Below are 23192 nucleotides of genomic sequence, written 5' to 3' on the forward strand. Positions count from 1 at the left end.
GTTTCTTGGTTACTATTTCTTGTTTATTCTATTTTGTTATATTTTTGTATCGCGAATCTGCATTTGCATTGTTTTTTAAACTGTAAGGTCATGTCTATTTGTAAATAAAGTTATTTTTATATTTAAAAAAAATAATATATGAAGAAAAAAACACTTTATTAGAACACACACACAGCTTACAGAAACAATACCGAACAATAGAAGGATCCGTTTACATAAGTAACATTAGAATAAAGACAAACAGAAAGAAAAAAATATTTTTTTTTATTGTAGCGCGACGCCTCGTCTGCTTTTATTTTGAAAAGCGGAAGCACTGCGCTTGTGATGGGGGGAAACACGGCGGCTCGGCGATAAGAAAAAAAGTGGGATCAGCTGATGGGAATCGAGTCACAAGCGAAAGAAGCAAACTCACACCGACTTTTGTACTTGTTCGACAGCAGGACGTCCGGTTGAACTTCGGATCGGCATGTTGGAATTAGGAACCCTGTCGCGTAAGTCTAGTGTTTTTTGTTTGGTTCTTTCTCCTCTAAACTTTCACTCTTCCCGTCATTTTCCGGAGTCACAACAGGTCAAAATGACGGTGTGACGTCACCGCAATGCAACGCGAAACACAGAAACGAATTGTGATCACGTGAGTGTCCTGGTTTTTGTGTCCCTGTTCTTAAAAAAATATACTGTTAAACCACGTGATCAAGGCGTGTAAGTAGTGCATAACAATAATGAAGATTTCAATACACTCCTTAAAACTTCGGTGTGATGATAAGAAAAGTTTGATCGCTGTTTGATATGCGCGATATGAAGAATCATATATGCAATAAGCATGAATAACAATATTTAGCCTCAAACTCCCGCCTTGGATGACCCAAGTGCTAATTTTTTCATGGTCACCCAAGACTAGTGTAGTTCAAAAAAGCCCCTCTAAGGGGTCGTATTATGATGTTGTTCTACATTTAAAACACTTCCTGGTGGTCTACATAACACGTAACGGTGGTTCTTTGGTCAAAATATTGCATAGATTATGTTTTACAGATCATCTTAAAGCCGCTTTCTGACCCCGTCCCTTCAGGATGTGCCGTTTTGTGGTGTGCTCTTATTTACGTGCCTCCACTTTGACAGCGTCTTGTCCCCGCCATCTTTGTTGTATATGTTCACACATGGAGTGCACTGACAGATATAAATACGAACTATATGCTACTTTGCATTGGAAATGGCAACAGTGGGGGATGCATGTGCATGTACGAGCCAGTCTGCCCCACAGCAAGAGGGTAGAGGAAATCTACAACGTCGGACGACAGTGTGAAACTAACATGCAAAGTGTAAGTCAAACTTGTATTATTATAATTTTGATATTCATGGCTTACAGTTTTTTTTTTAAAAACTTAATTTTCGAGATTTTCAATTTGAGTTGCATGTTGTGAGCCATCTTCTTCCGCTTATCCGAGGTCGGGTCTCGGGGGCAGCAGCCTAAGCAGGGAAGCTCAGACTTCCCTCTCCCCAGCTACTTCGTCCAGCTCTTCCCGAGGGGATTCTGAGGCGTTCCCAGGCCAGCTGGGAGACCACCTTGTCCTGGGTCTTTCCTGTGGTTGCCCACCGGTCGGACGCGCCCTAAACACCTACCTGGGGAGGCGTCCGGGCGGCATCCTGACCAGATGCCCGAACCACCTCATCTGGCTCCTCTCGATGTGGAGGAGCAGCGGCTTTACTTTGAGCTCCCCCCGAATGACAGAGCTTCTCACCCTATCTCTAAGGGAGAGCCCCGCCACCAGACGGAGGAAACTCATTTCGGGCTGCTTGTACCCTTGATCTTGCCCTTTCGATCATAACCCAATGCTCATGACCATAGGTGAAGGAAGGGATGTAGATCGACCGGTAAATTGAGAGCTTTGCCTACTGGCTCAGCTCCTTTCTCACCACGACGTACAGATGCAGGGTCCGCATCACTGCAGACGCCACACCGATCCTCCTGTCGGTCTCACCACTCTTACCTCACTCGTGGACAAGACTGCGAGGTACTTGAACTCCTCCACTCGGGGCAGGATCTCCTACCCAACCCGGGGATGGCACTCCTCTCTTTTCCGAGCGAGGACCACTGACTTGGAAGTGTTACTTCCCATCCCAGTCACTTCACTCTCAACTGCGAACTGATCCAGTGAGAGCTGAATATCCTGGCCAGATGAAGCCAGCAGGACCACATCATCTGCACAAGGCAGAGACCGAATCTTGCAGCGACCAAACCGGATCCCCTCAACGCCCTGACTGCGCCTAGAAATTCTGTCCATAAAAGTTATGAATAGAAGCGGTGACAAAGCGCAGCCCTGGCGGAGTCCAACCCTCACTGGAAACGGGTCCGACTTACTGCCGGCAATGTGGACCAAGCTCTGACGCCGATCATACAGGGAGCGTACCGCCACAATCATGTTATGAGCCGAGGCCATTTATTAGTTTCACCTTGTAAATCTGATTGCTGGTATAAACAAACCTTTGCACGATGTTCAGATTTTTTGAGTTTCACCTGTAGGCTTATAACAACTCAAGATATTTCTAGCCTTCTTTTGTTATAATTTTAGAAATGATGGTTTACAGTTTATGAATGATAATTTTAAGTAAGTACGAGGTGAATTAAACCCATTTAGCCTTAGAAGGGTCCGGCAAGGTCTCAAAAGAACCCAAGTTGTCAATGATAAATGATAAAGGGGTTGCGCAAAAAGTCTGAAATGCACCCAAAGGGTCGCCGAGGCCTGGCCCGGTCCCCCTTACTCCTTGGATACAATTCTGACTCTTTAGAGCACTGTGACTTTTAGGGGTAAGTCCGTTTTGAGGTACTTTAGCACCATTAGAGGCAAGATTTGTCCTTTTTGGGTACTTTGAGACCTTCATGTCTGTTATTCCATGGACTTCTTCCAGTAAAAGTTGATAGGCCCCAATCCCATTTGGGGACACTCGGGGTAAAAAAAAACCCCACAAGTCCCAGTCCCATTTTGAAAGTGCCCCAACAGTCCGAGAAACTTGTCTTTCCCTACCTTCATTATGACATTTGTTGCAAGTCCGAGTCCATGAGTCAGTGCAGCTATAGGTCACTCAATTTCCCCAGCCATTTTTCCAAGTAAGGCGTCAGCTTCGAGAGTACTGCGTCAGTTGACCCACAAACTCCGCTTTTGTCCTTAGTACCCCACTGATATCTGCCCACATCAGTCCAGAGTTGGTTGAGTGTGAACCACTCCAAGTCTACAGGTCTGAGTGGGGTTCTGTTGATCGCTGTGTTGATTTTGAAATTGCTAAACATTGTGTCTGCGGAAATATTCATCACCTCCTTGAACAATGCACCTTCTACTTTTACTAAAACAGTCTTTGAACTCAGGAAAAGGCTAAAAGAGCCCAAAGTAATCTAAAAGGGACTTACCCCCTAAAAGTCCCCCAATAGGGACATAAATATACCAGAGTGCCTGGGGGCAGGGCCATTGACGGGGCTCTTCTGGTGCATTTCAAACCTTTTGGGCAACCCCATTTATCATTGGGACCACTTCCTGACCCTTTTAGGGTTAGAATGGCCTCAATTCAGACCTCGTAGATACTTAGATAATTGAATTAGGGTTAAGGTTGGGCAAAAAGCGACCTAACTCCGTTAGAAAAGCCTCAACTTTTGGGGACACTTCAGGTAAAAAGTGTTCCTAAAAGCCCAAGCCCTATTTTACAAGTGCCCAACCTGTCTGAAAAATGTCTCTTTCCCCTTTTGGACTCAGGAAAAGGCTAAGAGACATGACGGTCCCAAATTGCCCCAAAAAGGACCACTTTCTCCTGATAGGTATTAAGGGACCCCAAATAGTTCCAAAGTACTTCACAAGGGACTTACCCCCTAAAAGTCCTCCAAAAAGATTTGAAATGTACCCAGAGAGTCTGGGGGAAGAATCTGGGGCTTTTCTGGATGCATTTCGAACCTTTTGGAACCACTTGGGTTCTTTTGGGACCTTTCCTGATCCCTCCAGGGTTTGAATGGCTTCAATTGGGACCCCATAGACACATTGGATTAAGGTTGGGGAAAAAAACACCTTCTCATTCTGTGAGATAAGCCTCAACCCCTTTGGAGACACTTCTGGTTAAGAAAGTGTCCCCAAAAGCCAGAGCCCTATTTTACAAGTGTCCCAACCTGTCTCTTTCCCTCACCTAACAGCTTCTTGTGTTTATCCATGCTTCTGTGGCTGCCTCATGCCGCACAGGACTTGTAACAAAGAGCAACTACTAAACTTTCAACTTTGATCTCTGCAGAGAGAAGGAGTCATGGGGTGGAAGCAAAGGTAGCATCGGCTTTATGTCACCGGAGTTATATGATTCCCATGCAACTGTGACAAATGACCACTGGGATACAGCTTTTTCATTGTTCATTCTCCAGGAGGGGAGGACACACAAACCAAAACACTGCCGTGGTAATGCTTTTTTCCCCCCTGTCAGCGGGATTGACCAGCAAAATCTCAAAAATCAACTGGTTGATTGCAATTGAAGGGTGGGCGACCACTGCGTTGGCATGTAGAATTAATCTTTTTGCAACCAGCTTGCTGTGCTGCGTTCATTATAAAACTAACTGTTCAATCAAGTTATTGCCTTCAGTCACCTTTTGATGGCCTGTTGTCCATAAGGAAGACTGATCACATCCAAGATGTCCGTTTCCGTCCCATTGTCTCCCGGGAGAAAGATGGCGGCTCTTCAGGCCGACGCGGCTGAAGTTCCGGCCCTGGAGTCCAAAGTAGCGGCGCTGGTGGTCCTGCTGGTCGTCACGCTGCTCTTCAGCCTCATCCCCCTTTTCCTCGTGCAGGGGGCGGGGCTCTGCAGCATCCGACCAGGTGAGAAAGCAGGTGGTGGCAGGATTGCGGGCAACGGCAGATTGACGCCGCCTGTTTCGTTACAGAGACGCGTCGGCGCCTGCTGACCTTGATCAACTGTTTTGCGGGCGGAGTCTTCCTAGCAACGTGCCTGCTGGACCTCCTGCCAGACTATCTTCAGGGAATCTCTGCTGCTTTCGCTAGTGCCGGAATCACAGTAAGGCCTCAAACCGCCTGGATGGGGGTAGCACCACATAAGTGGATTTGCATATACTGTCGGCATTTACTGTTAGCATGTTACGTTAGCGTTTACTGGTAACATGTTCTGTTAGCGTTTTCTGCATGTTAGCTTTTAGAGTCAACCACGTTCTGTAAGCATGTTCTGTTAGCGTTTACTGTTATCATATTCTGTTAGCGTTGACAGTTAGTATGTTCTGTTGGCATTTACTGTTAGCATCTTCTGTTAGCGTTTACTGTTAGCATGTTCTGTTAGTGTTGACAGTATGTTCTGTTAGCGTTTATAGTTAGCATGTTCTGTTAGCGTCTTTGTTAGCATGTTCAGTTAGCGTTTACCGTTAGCATCTTCTGTTAGCGTTTACTGTTGGCGTGTTCCGTTAGCATGTTCTGTTAGTGTTGACAGTATGTTCTGTTAGCGTTTATAGTTAGCATGTTCTGTTAGCGTCTTTGTTAGCATGTTCAGTTAGCGTTTACTGTTAGCATGTTCAGTTAGCGTTTACTGTTAGCATGTTCTGTTAATGCTTACTGTTAGCATACTCTGTTAGCGTTGACTGTTAGCATGGTTTGTTCATGTTTATTGTTAGCATATTCTTTAGCGTTGACAGTTAAGTTCTGTTAGCGTTTACTGTTAGCATGTTCTGTTAATGCTTACTGTTAGCATACTCTGTTAGCGTTGACTGTTAGCATGGTTTGTTTATGTTTACTGTTAGCATATTCTTTAGCATTGACAGTTAAGTTCTGTTAGCGTTTACTGTTGGCATGTTCTGTTATGGTTACAGTATGTTCTGTTAGCGTTTACAGTTAGCATATTCTGTTAGCATTTACAGTTGGCATATTGTTAGCATGTTAAGTTAGCGTTTACAGTTAGCATATTAAGTTAGCGTTTACAGTTAGCATGTTCTGTTAGTGTTTAATTTTTCACATTTTCTGTTAGCGTTGACAGTTATGTTCTGTTAGCGTTTACTGTTAGCAGGTTCTGTTAGTGTTAACAGTTGGCATGTTCTGTCAGAGTTTACAGTTAGCATGTTATGTTAGCGTTTACAGTTAGTATGTTATGTTAGCGTTTACAGTTAGCATGTTCTGTTAGCATTTGCACTTGCATGTTTTGTTAGCGTTTACTGTTATAATGTTCTGTTAGCAATTACAGTTAGCATGTTCTGTCAGCGTTTACTGTGAGCATGTTCTGTTAATGCTTACTGTTAGTATATTCTGTTAGTGTTTACAGTTCGCATGTTGTGTTAGCGTTTACAGTTGGCATGTTCTGTTAATGTTTACTGTTAGCATGTTCTGTTAGCTTTTACTGTTAGCATGTTCTGTTATGATTGACAGTAAGTTCTGTTAGTGTTGACAGTATGTTTTGTTAGTGTTTACTGTTAGCCTATTGTGTTAGCGTTGACATTGGCGTGTTCTGTTAGCGTTTCTTGTTTTCATGAGCTGTAAGCGTGTTAATGGCCTTTTTCTGCGGTGCAGCTGCAGTTTCCTCTGCCCGAGTTCATCGTGGCCATGGGCTTCTTCTTGGTTCTGGTTCTGGAGCAGGTGGTTCTTGCCTTCAGGGAACAGTCGTGGGCCCACGCTGAGGAGAGGCAAGGCCTGCTGGAGAACTCCAGCGTGCAGGCAAGTGATGGTGACGCGCCGCCCCCCCAGCGGCGTCACGCCAAGGAGGAGTCCGACTCTGCACCGCCGTCAACGTTGCGCGCCTTCGTGCTGGTGTTTTCGCTGTCACTGCACTCCATCTTTGAGGGTCTTGCGGTGGGCCTGCTGGGGCGAGGCCAGGAGGTCCTGGAGGTGTGTCTGGCTCTGGCCATCCACAAGAGTGTCATCTCGCTCAGCCTCGCCTTCACGCTGGCTCACGGCCGCCTGCGACGCCCGCTGGTCGTCATCTGCCTGCTCATTTTTGCCGCCATGGCGCCGCTGGGCATCGGCCTGGGCATCGGCCTCTCGGAGAGCGAAACGTCATCGCAGGGGCGGCTGGCTTGTTACACGCTGCAGGGTGTGGCGACGGGCACCTTCCTCTACATCACCTTCATGGAGATCCTGCCGCACGAGCTCGGCCATGGGCGTGGCCGCGTGACCAAAGTTGCCGTGGCGCTGCTGGGCTTCGCCGTCGTCACCGCCGTGCTCTTCATCAAGATGTGACCATGGCGGCGTGGGCTGCGACGTCTTTGCGAAAGTGGTGACATCACATGACCTAAAGGGAAAGACTTGTAAACGACATTTTTAAAAAAAAGAAGTTTTTACTTGAATCACAACATGAACTTAAACCTAATTTTGGCTTGTGATTAAGAGTAATAATTTTATTTTATTAATGAAGAGGAAGTAGGCGGGGCTACAGTCAGGCTAAAACGACAAGTCATTTCAGGGTAGTGCAGTAACGAAGCCTGACCGACAGGTGGCGGGCAAACACCGTGTCTTCCAGGTTGTGAGGATGGATTACTCACGTCGACGTAAAAATCTCACTCGCTTTGTTTATACGTATTGTTACCGACGAAAACAAGCCATTAAAGTGAGTTGGTTGCTCTCGAGTCGTTGAGAAGTTTCTTAAAAATCCGAATTTTTTTTGACCGTGCTACGTTGACCAGAGAATTTTGGATTAGGTAATTTTTTTATTATTAAAGTGAATTTTAAGTATGCATCCCAGCCTCAGACACATTAGAGCCAAAGGCAGCTTTACTATCCTCGCTACTTATATATTTATGTAAGTTATCATCTTTGAAATGATGAAATCTCTATTGCGTGGAAATAAAGCCTGCCTCTGGTCCCTGAATGTGTCCGCGGAGTGAGCGCTCTTCGCCTCCGCGCTGCTGCCGTTGACGATCTTCGGCGCGCGTCAAACTGGTCCGGTCGCTGGCGAACATGTCTGCGGGCTCAGGCGGCTGTGGACCCGGCCCCGGAGTCGGGTCCGGAGGCTCCAACCCCCGAAAGTTCAGCGAGAAGATCGCCCTCCACACGCAGCGCCAGGCCGAGGAGACGGCCGCCTTCCAGGAGGTCATGATGGACATCACGTCGACGCGGGTGAGTGAGAACCGAGAGGCGGGGAGGCTGACGGGAGAGATGGCCGCCCCACCGCAGGCCTCAGCCGGGCTCGTCAGCCTCCCAGACGCGGCCCTCCTCAGGTCACAGCGACACTCGAGTTGTACGAGTCGACCCGATTTTTGTCCTCTAAACGGGTGTGGGGAAAGACGAGGCGTTTTGTCGTCCATTTTTGATTGTCGTTAGCGTACTTAGCATGTTAGCTTCCGCGACTAGCTTCTGGCTTGTTTACTATCTGGCGTCCCGCTCAATGCAGCCAGCGGAACTCCCTTCACACTTTCAACCATTCTCAACACTTTGTCGTCTTAACACACACTAACAACGCCTAGATTGCTGCGCAGTGACGTTCTAATTCCCAACACCCTCCCTTTTATATTCGGCATTAATAAATGTCACATACAGTGTATATAAAATTGGTAAAATTCAACTTTAATGTGACACCAGCTTTTGTTGTTGGTCAATTAAACATGAACTACCTTCATGTGTATTTAATTATTGCTTTACTATGTGTCACAATCATGTGAATTGATATACAGTATTTGTTAGGGTAAAATATGGGATGTAAGAATATTGGCACGGTATGGGCAGGGTACGATATTATTGTGGTACTGTACCCCCCCCCCCCCCCCCCCCCCCCCAAAAAAAAAGGCTTGGTATAAATCCAATAGTGTGTAAAATGAACTGGCAGGAATGTTTAGGACAAAATCACACTTACTGTAATTGAACCCAGACACAATACTTAAATGTCCTAATCAAATGTATCACTTAAAACAAGTACATCAAATAAAAAAATAGAGCAGGAACATCCACTGTTGGAAGAAAATAAACAACTTACAGTTTAGAGTGTTTAAAGTGACAATGTAAACATCCAGAGTAAGAAGTAACACAACAATGTTCACTTTAGTGTCTTTCAGCTTTTGCGTTCTCAGAAGCAATATCCGCTGCAGTGGACATTTTTTATAGTATCAGTTTGGAAAATGCAGTTTCTCTGAAAGGTGAACTCATAATTTAACTTTTAATAATGTAAATACCTCACAAATCGCTGGCTTCAAATTAGAGATGTCCGATAATATCGGACTGCCGATATTATCGGCCGATAAATGCTTTAAAATGTAATATCGGAAATTATCGGTTAAAAAAAAATGCACTTTGTGACTTCAATAATAAATATGGCAGTGCCATGTTGGCACTTTTTTTCCATAACTTGGGTTGAAGTTGTTCTCTTATTTTGGAAAACCTGTTTACATCGTTTATGCATCCAGCGGGGCATCACAACAAAATTAGGCATAATAATGTGTTAATTCCACAACTGTATATATCGGTATCGGTTGATATCGGTATCGGTAATTAAGAGTTGGACAATATCGGATATCGGCAAAAAAGCCATTATCGGACATCTGTACTTCAAATATATTTTCCGGTTGATGGTTTATCAAGGGAGCTTCTCGTATTCCCCGCGGGGTGTATAGTGTCTGCGCTCCGACCGGCTTGCAAGTGCTCGCGATGAAGGTGGCGTGCTTTTGTTTTCTCCAGGGTTTGTCTGTCTGTTTGTTGGCAACATAACCTCACAAAGTTGTGGACAGATTTTGATGAAATAAAAACAAAACAAAAAGAGACTCATCTACCACCAACACACTTCTCCCGCATACTTCCTCTTTTTCTCCCCTTTACGGCGTCCCACGCCCCCACCTTGCCGGTCCCGCGCTGCGCAGAGATTTTTGGGATATGTGGTTTATTTTTAGACTGCAAAAACCCCAGAAAATAACTACACACACCAAGTTTTCATTTGATACCTTCCCACGTCTTTGCCTCATTGTGAGGATATTGATACGATGTACTGCATATAAAAAGCCACTGTCATCTTATGGACTTACAACAAGGTATAAAGTGCTTATATTGCAAACTGTTGCTTCCACTGTGTTGGAGAACCAACCTGTCGTGTTCTCTTGGAGCAGCTTCAGGCCCAGAAGCTCCGCCTAGCCCAGAATCAAGGTCCGTACTACGGAGGATCCCTGCCCAACGTCAACCAGATTGGCCGAGTCCCGCAGGACCCGCAGGTGAGTGCGACAGTCCTCGCCAGCACTTTTTCACGCTGTGCAGTGTGTTGAGGAGGTCTCACTCTGTCTTGTTTTTTCTTTTTCTTTTCTTGCGCAGGCCTCCTTCACGTCCAATCTGGAGTCCAGTCGCTCCACGCGTCATCATGGCCTGGTGGAAAGGGTCCAGAGGGACCGTCGCTTCATGTCGCCAGTTCGGCCGTACCGTAACCGCCAAGTATCCTTCAGCAGCTGCGCCTTTTTGTTGACTTTTGTTTTGAAAGTCTGCTGGATGTTTGCTTAACCGGCAGCCTCAGGTGGACAGCACTTCATATAACTCCGCCTACTTGTCCCCGCCCCCCGACCCAAGTTGGAGAAGGTAGAGTCTATAATCCTGCCGCTTTGCGTCTTCACGGACACACACTTTTCCGTCTTGCTGCTTTGGAGCGCTAACACGCTAGCTTGGAAGACAGGAAGCTGCATTACTTTGGAAGATATCTCACTTCCTCTTTTCCCTCCTTGTGGGAATTTGCCTGCATTCCTTCTGGCGCTTTCTAATCAGAGCCGCGTCGTCGGCACATAGCTGCACGGGCACGCACCTCCATGGCATCCAGTCGCTTCTTGGACTTTTTCCTTTCTCCCTTCATCATGTTTCCTGACGCTGCCTCCTCTTCCTCGCTCTTCGTGATTGCTCTCTTTTCCGTGCTCTTGCCGGGCGCAGGAAAATAACGTTTTCTTCTTGTCGATCATGAAAAGGAATTGGTCCGGAATCTTCCCGGGGGACAAAAGCCAGTTGTTCCGTCTCCCCACCACTGCACTCAACAGGTGAATCGTCCTCTTCCTCCATCTTTCTCGTTCAGTCTGCGCCAATCAATCTTCTTCACTTTTTCCCTTCCTTTTGCTACACGGAGGTAAGTTTGTGTGAACCAATCAATGCGCGCGACTTGGTAACTGCGTCCGCGGTGGAGCCCCGTGATTGGTTGACTGGATTGACTGGCTTACTAACGGCAAAGGTGTGTGTTGTTCCGCAGGACCAACTCTGACTCCGCCCTCCACACCAGCGTCATGAACCCACTCTCGGGGGATCCCTTCGCCACTGGAGACTCCGCCCTCACGTCCCATGGAGGCCGGCGCAATGGTGAGACCCACTCCGACCCAAAGCCGATCAAAGGTCAGCCAGCCGGTCAACGCCACACTGACACGTGCACGCTCTTGTCCCCCAGTCTTTCCTTATCCCGTGCCCCCCATCGAGGAGAACGTTCTCGATGACAACAAGCTCCTCAAAGCCTGGGACGCTAAGAGGGTGAGAGCTTCTCGCGCTCACGCCAACGTGCACCGCTCCTCCACAAAGTGCTTGACATGTGGTTTTCCCCGCCCACAGTTTCCTCTGCCGAGCTCAAGACCAAAGTCATGTGAGGTTCCTAACATCAAGTACGTGCTACTTAAATAATTAGATACTACTTACTTAACTTCTACGAACTTACCTAAATACTATTTACTTAACTTCTACTTAATGTATTTTCCGCACTATAGAGCGCATCGGTATATAATCCGCACCCACAACATTTTAGAAGAAAAAATACTTTTTCCAAATATTAGCCGCACTAGACTATAAGCCGCAGATATACAGGTAAAAGCCAGTAAATTAGAATATTTTGAAAAACTTGATTTATTTCAGTAATTGCATTCAAAAGGTGTAACTTGTACATTATATTTATTCATTGCACACAGACTGATGCATTCAAATGTTTATTTCATTTAATTTTGATGATTTGAAGTGGCAACAAATGAAAATCCAAAATTCCGTGTGTCACAAAATTAGAATATTACTTAAGGCTAATACAAAAAAGGGATTTTTAGAAATGTTGGCCAACTGAAAAGTATGAAAATGAAAAATATGAGCATGTACAATACTCAATACTTGGTTGGAGCTCCTTTTGCCTCAATTACTGCGTTAATGCGGCGTGGCATGGAGTCGATGAGTTTCTGGCACTGCTCAGGTGTTATGAGAGCCCAGGTTGCTCTGATAGTGGCCTTCAACTCTTCTGCGTTTTTGGGTCTGGCATTCTGCATCTTCCTTTTCACAATACCCCACAGATTTTCTATGGGGCTAAGGTCAGGGGAGTTGGCGGGCCAATTTAGAACAGAAATACCATGGTCCGTAAACCAGGCACGGGTAGATTTTGCGCTGTGTGCAGGCGCCAAGTCCTGTTGGAACTTGAAATCTCCATCTCCATAGAGCAGGTCAGCAGCAGGAAGCATGAAGTGCTCTAAAACTTGCTGGTAGACGGCTGCGTTGACCCTGGATCTCAGGAAACAGAGTGGACCGACACCAGCAGATGACATGGCACCCCAAACCATCACCCAACCATGCAAATGTTGCATTTCCTTTGGAAATCGAGGTCCCAGAGTCTGGAGGAAGACAGGAGAGGCACAGGATCCACGTTTCCTGAAGTCTAGTGTAAAGTTTCCACCATCAGTGATGGTTTGGGGTGCCAAATTAGGATGTTTTATCCAGTAAAATTAATTATAATTTCACTAGTTTTTAGTATTTTGTCCTAAAATCCGGTCTTTTTATCTTACATTTTGTCAGTTATTTTTTGCAGTGTAACGGCAATCTCAAACACAAGATGTTTGGCGCTGAAGTCCTCGAAGTTTTTCAAGCGCAAAAATTATAACTAAAGTGGTGAAGCTGTATTTTTATTTAGACTTTAATTGCATTGACAACTTAGTTAAGAAACATGTTCATTATACATTTTGCTATTTATATTAGCACCACATAATTGTATGTTTTTATTTTTAATTTTTTGGGGGCCTAACTTTTCTGTATTGAAAAAGTTGGGCCTCAAAGTCAAAAAGGTTAAGAACCCCTGATTTAGGTGTCTTTGCATGTGTTTAATGAAAACTATTGTGAAGAAAAATACATGAGTTGGTTGCACCGTTTTATAAGCCGCATGGTTCAAAGTGTAGGAAAAAAGTTGCGACTTATAGGCCAGAATTTACGGTAAATGCATGGTTCTGCTCCTGCTTGTTACGAAACTAACAATTTAATTAATGTTGTTGTGTTCAGTGTCTTCATGTCGCCAGAGCAACAGTCTGCCCCTGCCCACAACATCCCCTCAGTGCTCAACACGGGTGGCTCCCTGCCCGACTTATCCAGCCTGCACTTCCCCTCGCCGCTGCCCACGCCGCTGGACCACGACGAGCCCGCCTACCCGGGCTCCCTGAGCGGGGGCAGCAGCACAGGCAACCTGGCATCCACGCTGACACAGCTGGGCATCAACGCCACCAACGCGGCCGGAGACCACCGCAACTTCCACCACCACCACGCACCGGGTAAGATGACGTCATGGCGCCCGGCATCCACTGCGTGAGCCAATCGTCTTTGTTTCCCTCTTCAGGGCTGCTGGCTTCGCTACAGAGCACGCTCAGTAACCCCTCCCTGCAGTCGTCGCTGAGCAACCCAAACATCCAGTCGTCACTCAGCAGCCACTCTTTCACCAACTCCCTAAGCTCCGCCTCCTTGCACTCGTCGCTCAGCAACCCTTCGTTGCAGTCGTCCCTCGGCTCCTCCCCCTCCCTCCCCTCATCCCTCAGCAGCCAATCGCTGCACTCGTCCCACAGTAGCTCTTCCATCCAGTCGGCCTCGAGCGGTAACCCCGGCTACGGCGGCTCCGCCTCTTACGCGCCGTGTCTCAGCACGTCGCCGCGGCGACGAGCCCATCTCTCGCCCCTCATCCTGCCCATGGGAGGGGAGACCCGGCGCCATCTCACCAAGCAGTTCTCCCCCACCATCTCCCCCACGCTGTCCTCCATCACGCAGGTAACACACACACACACACACACACACACACTTTCTGGTACTGGCACCTGACGTCTGACTCCGCCCCCTGCAGGGCATTGCTCTAGACACCAGCAAGCTACCTTTGGACCAGCGCTTACCTCCGTACCCGTTCAGTCAGCACCAGACCGCCTCCCAGACCCCCCAGCAGCCTCCGGGGCTGACTCAGCATCAAACGCAACAACAGATGCTCCGCCTGCAGCAGCCGCGGTCGAACTCGCAACCACCGCAGAATCTGCTCAACGCTCAGCACTTTGCAGCGGCGGTACGTGGGTCTAAACAGTCCTCTTCCCTCGTCCTCTTCTGACGTGTGTGTGTGTGTGTGTGTGTGTGTAGCAGCGTCAGGGCAGCTCGCAGGCCAACCAGCTCATCCCAAAAAATAAAAGTGCCTTGGACCAGTACCTCCACAGCTCCTTGACCTCCCAGTGTCAGGGGAAACAGGAGGCGGAGCTACAGAGGAGCGGGAACCTCCCCCAGCTGCAACAGATGAGCCACAACTTGTCCTCCGAGCTCTACAACGTGAGTGTCTGCTCTGTTTCGCCCCTGCCGGTCGTTCCGCGCACGCCTGTCGTCATGGTAACGTGAGGACATGTCTTCCCAGGACGCCTTGCTCAACTCCCTGCTGGACGACTCGTACCTGAGCATGCAGTTCTGCGCCAAGTCCAACCAGCAGGTAACATGCGAGCCACACCAGACTTTGGGGTTCTGGCTCATTTGAGCACTGATGTCAGCGTTGGGGAGGGCCCCCTGGTGGCTGCTTATGTGTCTTTCAGGAAGGGTCTCGTGGAGGGCTGGACGATTCCAGCAAAAATGTTCATCACGATTATTTTTGATTTATATTGAATTCACAATCATTCATTGATTTGAAAACTCAACTTTAAATATAAATTAAAAGAACAAACAAGTAAAATAATACCAACAACAATAAATTACAATAGAAATATAATAAAACACCAAATTCTGTTTTATTTATTAACTATTTTTACACTTATTTTACCAGTGTATGATTTTTGGGTCATAAATAAACTTACAGAAATGCAAAAATCCTCACAATCATTCGTGGAATACATTAGAGGTGAATCACGATTCTCAGTCGATTTAAAAAAACAAATCAAAATTGAATTTATTTATTTTAGTAAATCTCTTCTGTCCAGCCACAAAGGCAAATCGTATTGTTGATTGGTGTTGTCTTGTTGCCTTATTTGTATTTGACTTTATTAGATGTTTGGGTAGAATTTTACTAAACAAAACCAGTTTTCTTTTCAGTTTATATTGAAACTTATCAAATCTGTTTATCTATTTTATGGAGGAATGTAGTTATTCATATAACTGGCACAAAATGTTAAATACAGTAGCGTAGTAGGCCTAAGTATTCATTAAAAACACGGCATAGGTTTTGTTTAACAATTATATTTACATATTTTTGCCCACTGCAACATTACACACAAACATCACCAGTAATGATACTCCATATACACAACATATTTACAGACGTCTTCGGCGTACCACGAGATAGAGCCCGCATAGCACAGTTTGAGAATCTCTGTTTTAAGTCATTTTTTGTTAATGTATTTAAGTGCTTTTTTGAAACCATTATTTCAGAGCGCTGTTATTTTAAAAGGGGGTAAGTGTGCTGCTGTTTTGAGCTTGTTAACTGCAGGCGACTTGAGGTTGTTTAAAAGAAAGAGAGAGCCTCTCAAGTTGCGACTGCTGTCCTGTTTGTCTATTGATCTTACATCCATGATGTCGTTCACAACAACACAAGCAGGTGAAGAGATGTGTTGTGGGTGTATGGAATGTTCTTGCTAGCTTTAGTTTCCTGGTTTAGTCGCTGTTTTAAGTGGCTGTCTCCACATTGTTTAGTGGAGGACCAGACAAATTATTTTCCAGAATAAATGTTCCTTGTCCTTACAATGGAAAATAGATCTTTGATCCCAATGGGATTTTACCTGGTTAAATAAAGGTTAAATAAAATAAAAACAATGACAACGTTTCACTTATAACAGTGGTTTCTGTTTTATTGGCCAATTCTGTGATTCCGTCAACTTGAAACTCGTATACCCTACTTTTTTGTTGAGATTAGTGACTATTGATTAGGTATACAAGGGCGATGTCAAACAATAAAAGTAGCAACCATGGTGATATCCCAAACTTCTAGTAGACATGTTTTTTGGGTTGTTTTTTTTTTTACTTACACGCTCACTCATCTATTTAACCGTTACAACCTCAGGTATTTTCATGCGCTTTGCGCTGCCTATTAAATAGATTTTTTCCATTGTAACATTTTTATGATCGTGAGAAGCCAACATTAAATTTCGATTGCAGTAATTTCTGGACCATAGAGCGCAGAAAAACGAAGAAAAGCATACTTTTTCCATATATTAGCCGCACCGGATTATAATCTGCAGATATATATACTTTGTGAAATGAGTTATTTAGACAGGAAGATTCTGTAAAAGATTATTTACATACCTTAATTGTTTCCAAACGGTGTGTGTGTAACACGGCAGTAAAACGGCTGATCAAACAAAACAGAAGTCATCATCATGGACCCACTGGCTGCGAAAGCTAGCTCTCCAATCAGCTAAACAGACTCAATACCTCCACGCTGAAGTTTTAGTGAATTTCCTGAGGAATTTGTGAAACTGAAAGAAAAAAAGAATGCGGTTAATAATACAAACACAGTCCCTATTGGCTAATGCTAACAACAACATTACAATAGCACGCAGAAATATGCATGAAAACACTCCGACAGACATCACACACAGGACGGTTTAGCAAGTAAGAATCGTTTTAGTTATATTGTAGAACTTAAAAACGCCGCTTGGAGTGATGAATGAAGAATCCATACGAGTAGAACCGCTATAGACGACTAGAAGTTGGAACGGCAATTGTACTTCCGGTTGAAAGCTCAGTCTAAAAAGAAGGGCACCTTGAGCAAACTTGTCCAAAAGATGGGGCCACGGCACAAACAATTGCACACCTATTCAGTGTCTTGTTTTTGCATTATGGCTGTCAGCGAAGGAAATTAGCAACACCGTTTTATAAGCCGCAGGGATCAAAGCTTAGGACAAAAGTAGCGGCTTACAGTCCGGAGTTTACGGTAATTGTCCAGCCCGAGTCTCGCGACACGTGCACTCTTCTGTTGCAGCTCACCAGTGACATGCAGTGCGACATCCTGTCTTTGACCCATGGCGGGCTGGGTGGCGACCGCGCAGACATGCAGGTGACGCCGGAGTCCGTGGAGCAAATGCTCCTCAACAACCAGAACTGCGGCGGGGGCGATGCCCGGCAAAATGTGCCCAATATCATTCTCACAGGTGGGTCTTGCGAGCGCTACCAAACAGGAAGTTGCTCTGTCCGGCTGACGTCTCTGTGCCTCGACAGGCGACTCGCCGCCGGGTCTGTCCAAAGAAATCGCCAGTGCTTTGTCGCACGTCCCCGGCTTTGAGATGGACCCCTTCTCCCTGGACGACCCGCTCAGGATAGACCCGCTGGCTCTGGACATGCTGGAGGGTGACCTGATGCTGGCCGACCCCGCCGTGGAGGACTCCTTCCGCTCGGACAGACTCAAGTGAGGCGACCCCTCCCCCCAACCCCCACCCCACTCCCATCCCACGCAGCAGCTCGGTGGCATCGGCGAGTGGGCGCCGGCCCGAGAGCGGAGAATGATGGGACGTCGGGTCACAAGTGGACGGACCACAGAGTGACTGGCGGCAGGGGGGTGGGGCTTGTGTTTTTCAGGCATCGGCTTGTGCGAGCGTCCAAGCGTGCGGGAAACAAGCAGCGCCACCTTTCTGTCGAAAGCAGCAACGCCTTCCGCAGAAGCGCCGCGCGATCAGCCTTGATGATGCCCACCTTCAGGTCAGAACTGTTTCAGCAGGAAGTCAGCCATCGACGACAGGAAGTCGCTTATCCCTTGCCACGCCAAAACATGCCTCCTCTTGTCGCTATGCAAACCTCAGGAGGGATCCAACACGCGGCCTGTGGCATTTTTTCGCCACCAGAGGGCGCTGTTAGCATTATGAATGCGTGGATCACATGACCCGCTGGCTTAAAACTTTGCAAGGCTTTAACAGGAAAATTTGATCGTTTCTTTTTTTTAAAAATTTGAACTAAAACTAAACCGAAGGAACAAACTAACCCCGATGTGACCTCTGCACTTTGATCCACGAATAACGAGAATGTACGGCAAAGTACTCACTGTGATTGGCAGCATGTAGCTCCACCCTCGGCGTGCCTCGGCAAGGCTACCTGAGGTGCGACGCACGCCGGCGTGCGCGCACACAGGAAACTCTTCTCTTTTTTTTAAATCACATATTCTCCCCCGCACTTCCTGGAAACAGCAACGCACATTAGCAGCGCCTACAAACCACCTGGCACTAGTTTATTGCTGTTTGGAAAGAACAAAATCCCACGCTGTGTCTCAAATGGAATACTTGCATCGGTAAAAGACCGAATTGCCGTTTTTAGATTTTATTCTACAATGATGAGTGAGGGAAGCCACGTTACTTTTAGACTGTCAACCAACATATTCTCGTCACAAGGTGCCACACATTAGAACAATATGCAATAATCTACTTTCCAAAATATTTGGGCTTACATTTACAACACCCATGTTTGCTTACTTGACAGACCTCGTAGTGCTTTCAGTTCCTTCAGCCATTAAAACTTTTATGTAGATACTGTGCAGCAGGTATATTCGACTAAACTGTTTTGGGAGCAACATTTCTAGAAATCTAAGGGCCGGGGGGGCCGGAATACTCCCTTAACTATCAGTTTTATTTTACATATTCTGTAGAACCCCTACAGTAGACATTCAATTTTGCGGTATTTATTTTGTCAGTTACAGGAGCGCTAGTTAAAAGATCATCTCAATGACAGCTAGCAAATACCAATGATCCCATCAAAATTTTGAGAAGATCGGAGCATAATAGCTACCTTGTCAGGTACAAAGTTATATGCCTCTTGAGGTGTATGGCTGCAAAATTGTGTAAAAAAACAAAAACGTAGCATGTTAATGTTAGCATGCTAGCATGTGTCAAGTACCAAGTTGTATGACTGAGGTGTGTGGCTGCAAAATTGGCTAAAAAAGGTAGCATGTGTCAAGTAGCAAGTTATATGACTGGGGTGTGTGGCTGCAAAATTGGCTCAAAAAGTTAGCATGCTAGCAACTAGCATGTGTCAAGTACCAAGTTAAATGACTCTGAGGTGTACGGCTGCAAAATTGGGTAAAAAAAAACAAGTTAACATGCTGGCATATGTCAAGTAGCAAGTGATATGACTGAGGTGTAGGACTGCAAAATTGGTTTGAAAATTAGCATGTGTCAGGTACCAAGTTATATGATTGAGGTGTATGGCTGCAAAATTAGCTAAAAAAAAGTTAGCATGCTTGCATGTGTAAAGGACCAAGTTGTGACTGAGGTGTATGGCTAAAAAAAAGTTAGCACGCTAGCCGATAGCATGTGTCAAGTGCCATGTTATAAGACTGTAAGGTGTATTGCTGCAAAATTGTGTTAAAAAAAAAAAGTTTGCATGTTCATGTTAGCATGCTCGCATGTGTTAAGTACCAAGTTATATGACTGAGGTGTATGGCTGCAAAATTGGCTTAAAAAATGTTAACAGGCTAGCAGTTAGCATGTGTCAAGTACCAAGTTACATGACTGAGGTGTAGGGCTGCAAAATTGGCTAGAAAGTTAGCATGCTAGCAGCTAGCATGTGGCAAGTTATATGACTGAGATGTAGAGCTGCAAAATTGGTTTAAAAAAATGATCATGGGTCAGGTACCAAATTAAATGACTGCGGTGTGTGGCTGCAAAATTGTGTAAAAAAGAAAAAGTTAGCATGCTGGCAGCGAGCCTGTGTCAAGTACCAAGTTATATGACTGAGGTGTAGGGCTGCAAAATTGGCTAGAAAGTTAGCATGCTCGCATGTGGCAAGTACCAAGTTATATGACTCAGATGTAGAGCTGCAAAATTGGTTTACAAAATGTGCACGTGTCAGGTACCAAATTATATGACTGAGGTGTATGGCTGCAAAATTGTGTAAAACAAAAAGTTAGCATGCTAGCAGATAGCATTGTCAAGTACCAAGTTATGACGGAGATGGATGGCTGCAAGTATCAAGTTATATGATTGAGGTGTAGGTCTACAAAATTGGCTGAAATAGTTAAAATGCGAACGTTAGCATTGTAGCAGCTAGCATGTGTCAAGTACCAAGTTATATGACTGAGGTGTAGGGCTGCAAAATTGGTTAAAAAAAAAAGTTAGCATGCGAACGTTGGCATGCTAGCAGCTAGCATGTGTCATGTACCAAGTTATGACTCTGAGGTGTATGGCTGCAAAATTGGCAAAAAAAAAGTTAGCATGCTATCAGCTAGCATATGTCTAGTATCTAGTTATGACTTAGAAAATTGGCTAAAAATCTGTTTTTTATTAATACGCTGTAAAATTGCTGTAAATTTTTTTTTTTTACTGAATTAGCAAGACACAAGTCGACTAGCCCAAATGATGAAAAAGAGAGGACCTAAAATGGTACCTTGAGGAACATCACAAGTATTTGAACAATTGAACAAATGACTACTGACTGCAGCTGATGCAATCAGGTTACAATAACACTTTAGTTACATAAACCACATTTAGAAAAGTAACTTTCAAAAAGGAGAGGACCTAAAGGGGTGCTCTGAGGAACGCCTCAGTTATGTAAATCCCAAGTTTGTTCTATGCCAACTAGCAGAGTTAAAATGTCGATGCAATGATCTTTGAATGTGTTTACAGTGGTCCAATTTATTTTGTACAACAAGAGCACGCTGCATTTTTTAAAGAATATACTGCAAAAATGTTTGTCTCCCAAGTTTTGAACTGAACTCGGGGTTCATGGTGTCATTATCAGGCCGGATTTGGCCCCTGGGCCGCTAGTCGAGTAACCCTGCTCTACAGTAATACAACACAGTGGTGTTTTGTTATTTGCACACTGACTGTTTCCTGTAAGCAAGTAAAAAGTTCAAATGTGTCATTTACCAAGTTATATGACTGAGGTGTAGGGCTGCAAAATTGGCTAAAAGGTTAGCATGCTAATTTCAACTACCAAGTTATATGACTGAGGTGTGGGGCTGCAAAATTGGCGTGTGTCAAACACCAAGTATTTTGACTCTTAAGGTATAGGCTGAAAAATTGGCTAAAAGAGATAGCATGCTAATATCGACTACCAAGTTTAATGACCCCGGGATACGGCTGCAAAATTGGCTAAAAAGTTAGCATTCTGGCAGCTAGCATGTGTCAAGTACCAAGTTATTTGATGGTTGGAAAATTTACTAAAAAACTTGGCATGCTAATGTTAGCATGTTAGCAGCTAGTATGTGTCCAGTGCCATGTTGTGACTCTGAGGTGAACGGCTGTAAAATTGCCTAAAAAAAGTTAGCACGCTAATGTTAGCAGCTAGCACGTCTCAAGTACCAAGTTATACGACTCTGAGGTGTAGTCATAACTTCCTTACGTATGTTTTAATTTTTTTCTGAAATGTTTGACGTGCTAACAGTTAACGCGTGTCATGTACCAAGTTATGACGCTAAGGAGTACGATTGCACAATTTTCCCAAGAAAAAGTTAGCACGTTAATTTTAACATGTTAATGTTAGCATGCAAGCTAACATTAACGGTAAGTGTGTGTAAAGTACCAAGTTGCAAAACCGAAGTGTACGGCTGTAAAATTAGCAACAACATTTTTTTTTATATGCTAACCTAAGCATGTTAACAGCTAGCGTATGCCAATGTTCCCAATGCCTCGACCCACCATCAAACATTTTGTGGAGATCGGAGCATATGGAAGGAACTTATGATTATCATTTTTCACCACAAGGGGGCAAAGTTGTCGAAATTAACGTTTAGACACGACTAGACACGACCAGACACCTGAAAGTCTCACATCAGTTTAGAAGATCCGATCGTCTAAAGCAGGGTTGCCCAAACGTTTTGCCTCCTAGGGCTAAAGTGCTAAAGCAGCAGCCCAAAGCAAATTTTTAAACAGCCCGCCTCACAATCGTTAGCATTTTAGTATTAGCATGCAAGCTTTTTTAGCTAATTTTGTAGGTTTACACACACCTCAATAATATTTTAATACCTGATGCATGCTAACATTAGCATGCTACTGTAGCATTTTAACACATTTTCAGGTACACATCAGAGTAATATATTTTAGTACTTAAAACATGTTGCAGTTAGAATTTTAACTTGCTAACATTAGCATGATAGCTTTTTTTTTTTTTTTTAAGCTAATTCATCAGGTATTTAGCAGTTTATATTGCGGACTGAAAGCATGTTTTTATTAGCATAGTACTTTATTTTAGCTTGCTTTGCGTGTACATTTTGTTTCTTGGCGCTCTCTGGCCAGCGTGCTAACTGTTAGTATTTCAGTTCATTCACACGAAATTTCGCCCAAAATTGCATTTCCTAATTACGTATCCTAAAGACAGTTTGATGGTTGACGGTCAGTGTACTGGATTTCACTGTCGCGCGAATGCACTTACGTACTCAGAATTAGTACACTTCGTCTCTTAAGTGCACCAATTGAGACACAGCTTTACTTAACTTCAGAATGTTGTGCAAAAATAGCCAACGCCGACTCAGCGGTTAAGTCGAGTTGGCGGAAGGGCGGCCATGTTGGATGAAGTCTGAATGTTTTAGCAACACATCTCTTGTTGTTAAATGTTGACTTCCTCTTTAAACACCAAGTGGACACACGATCAATGACAATACTGCTTCTAAAATGTCAAGACTTTGAAAAGCTATTCACTAAAACTAACCCTTTTTTATGCAATAAAGAAAATGGATGGATGGATGGAGTCACAATGCAGTTCCAGACTCTGCCAGCCGGGGGAGCGCTTAATGTTAGCGATGAGCTAAAGGCCATATTTCGTATTTTGTCTTTTTTCTTTTTTTTACAGAACTTTTGCTTGTAATTCTTTTTAATGCTGTTGCTTTTAGGCTGAAATCGTTGTTGTAATTTTAATACTTTATAAGCAGGGAACGTATCTTGTACATAATGTTTGCAAAGCAGCCAACAGAGATTTATTAAGAAGCTGTAACTTGACATTATTTTGCGGGGAAATAAAGCCAAGTGTTTATATGGTCCGTTGTCAAGTTGTCAATATTCATGGCGAAGCTTGTCGGTTTGCTGCTGCTGCGGCAGGCACACGTAACAGCGCCGCTCTTTCAAAATAAAGGTATAAGCAAAACTGTGT

The 23192-nt window shown here is 44.8% G+C and overlaps 2 protein-coding genes across 8 annotated transcripts; both read left to right on the forward strand.

Moving 5' to 3' along the window:
* Positions 1 to 333: 333 nt before the first annotated feature.
* LOC133621106 (zinc transporter ZIP1-like) lies at positions 334 to 7573 on the forward strand. 4 transcript variants are annotated; one of them, XM_072915548.1, is made up of 5 exons: positions 363 to 491; positions 560 to 631; positions 4636 to 4835; positions 4901 to 5031; positions 6522 to 7573. In XM_072915548.1, the coding sequence occupies exons 2-5, from the start codon at positions 597 to 599 to the stop codon at positions 7185 to 7187; spliced, it is 1032 nt and encodes a 343-aa protein (XP_072771649.1). In that variant the 5' UTR covers positions 363 to 491; positions 560 to 596; the 3' UTR covers positions 7188 to 7573. The 4 variants fall into 4 exon arrangements, with proteins under 4 accessions (XP_061838939.1, XP_061838940.1, XP_072771649.1 ...); XM_061982955.1 differs by lacking the exon at positions 560 to 631 and having other exon boundaries at positions 334 to 491; positions 4632 to 4835; XM_061982956.1 differs by lacking the exon at positions 560 to 631 and having other exon boundaries at positions 346 to 491.
* Positions 7574 to 7728: 155 nt separating this feature from the next.
* Positions 7729 to 23079, forward strand: LOC133621105 (CREB-regulated transcription coactivator 2). Of its 4 annotated transcripts, none has more exons than XM_061982951.1 (15): positions 7729 to 8063; positions 10037 to 10138; positions 10236 to 10352; positions 10426 to 10493; positions 10871 to 10939; positions 11146 to 11252; positions 11338 to 11417; positions 11496 to 11545; positions 13185 to 13450; positions 13516 to 13937; positions 14011 to 14220; positions 14292 to 14474; positions 14557 to 14628; positions 17107 to 17275; positions 17343 to 23079. In XM_061982951.1, exons 1-15 carry the CDS (start codon positions 7905 to 7907, stop codon positions 17531 to 17533), a joined length of 2265 nt encoding a protein of 754 aa, XP_061838935.1. In that variant the 5' UTR covers positions 7729 to 7904; the 3' UTR covers positions 17534 to 23079. The 4 variants fall into 4 exon arrangements, with proteins under 4 accessions (XP_061838935.1, XP_061838936.1, XP_061838937.1 ...); XM_061982952.1 differs by having other exon boundaries at positions 10432 to 10493; XM_061982953.1 differs by lacking the exon at positions 10871 to 10939.
* The last annotated feature ends 113 nt before the right edge of the window (positions 23080 to 23192 follow it).

The sequence above is a fragment of the Nerophis lumbriciformis genome, linkage group LG21 (genome assembly GCF_033978685.3).
Source record: "Nerophis lumbriciformis linkage group LG21, RoL_Nlum_v2.1, whole genome shotgun sequence".
NCBI lineage: Eukaryota > Metazoa > Chordata > Actinopteri > Syngnathiformes > Syngnathidae > Nerophis > Nerophis lumbriciformis.

What these genes read in the sequence shown, in the direction of transcription:
- LOC133621106 (XM_072915548.1), top strand. Translation starts at nt 597, where the DNA reads ATGCAACGCGAAACACAGAAACGAATTGTGATCAC. An exon ending in GCTCTGCAGCATCCGACCAG is followed by an intron (nt 4,836 to 4,900) that starts GTGAGAAAGCAG and finishes GTTTCGTTACAG; the next exon opens with AGACGCGTCGGCGCCTGCTG. An exon ending in TCGCTAGTGCCGGAATCACA is followed by an intron (nt 5,032 to 6,521) that starts GTAAGGCCTCAA and finishes TCTGCGGTGCAG; the next exon opens with CTGCAGTTTCCTCTGCCCGA.
- LOC133621105 (XM_061982951.1), top strand. Translation starts at nt 7,905, where the DNA reads ATGTCTGCGGGCTCAGGCGGCTGTGGACCCGGCCCCGGAGTCGGGTCC. An exon ending in TGGACATCACGTCGACGCGG is followed by an intron (nt 8,064 to 10,036) that starts GTGAGTGAGAAC and finishes CTCTTGGAGCAG; the next exon opens with CTTCAGGCCCAGAAGCTCCG. An exon ending in GAGTCCCGCAGGACCCGCAG is followed by an intron (nt 10,139 to 10,235) that starts GTGAGTGCGACA and finishes TTTCTTGCGCAG; the next exon opens with GCCTCCTTCACGTCCAATCT.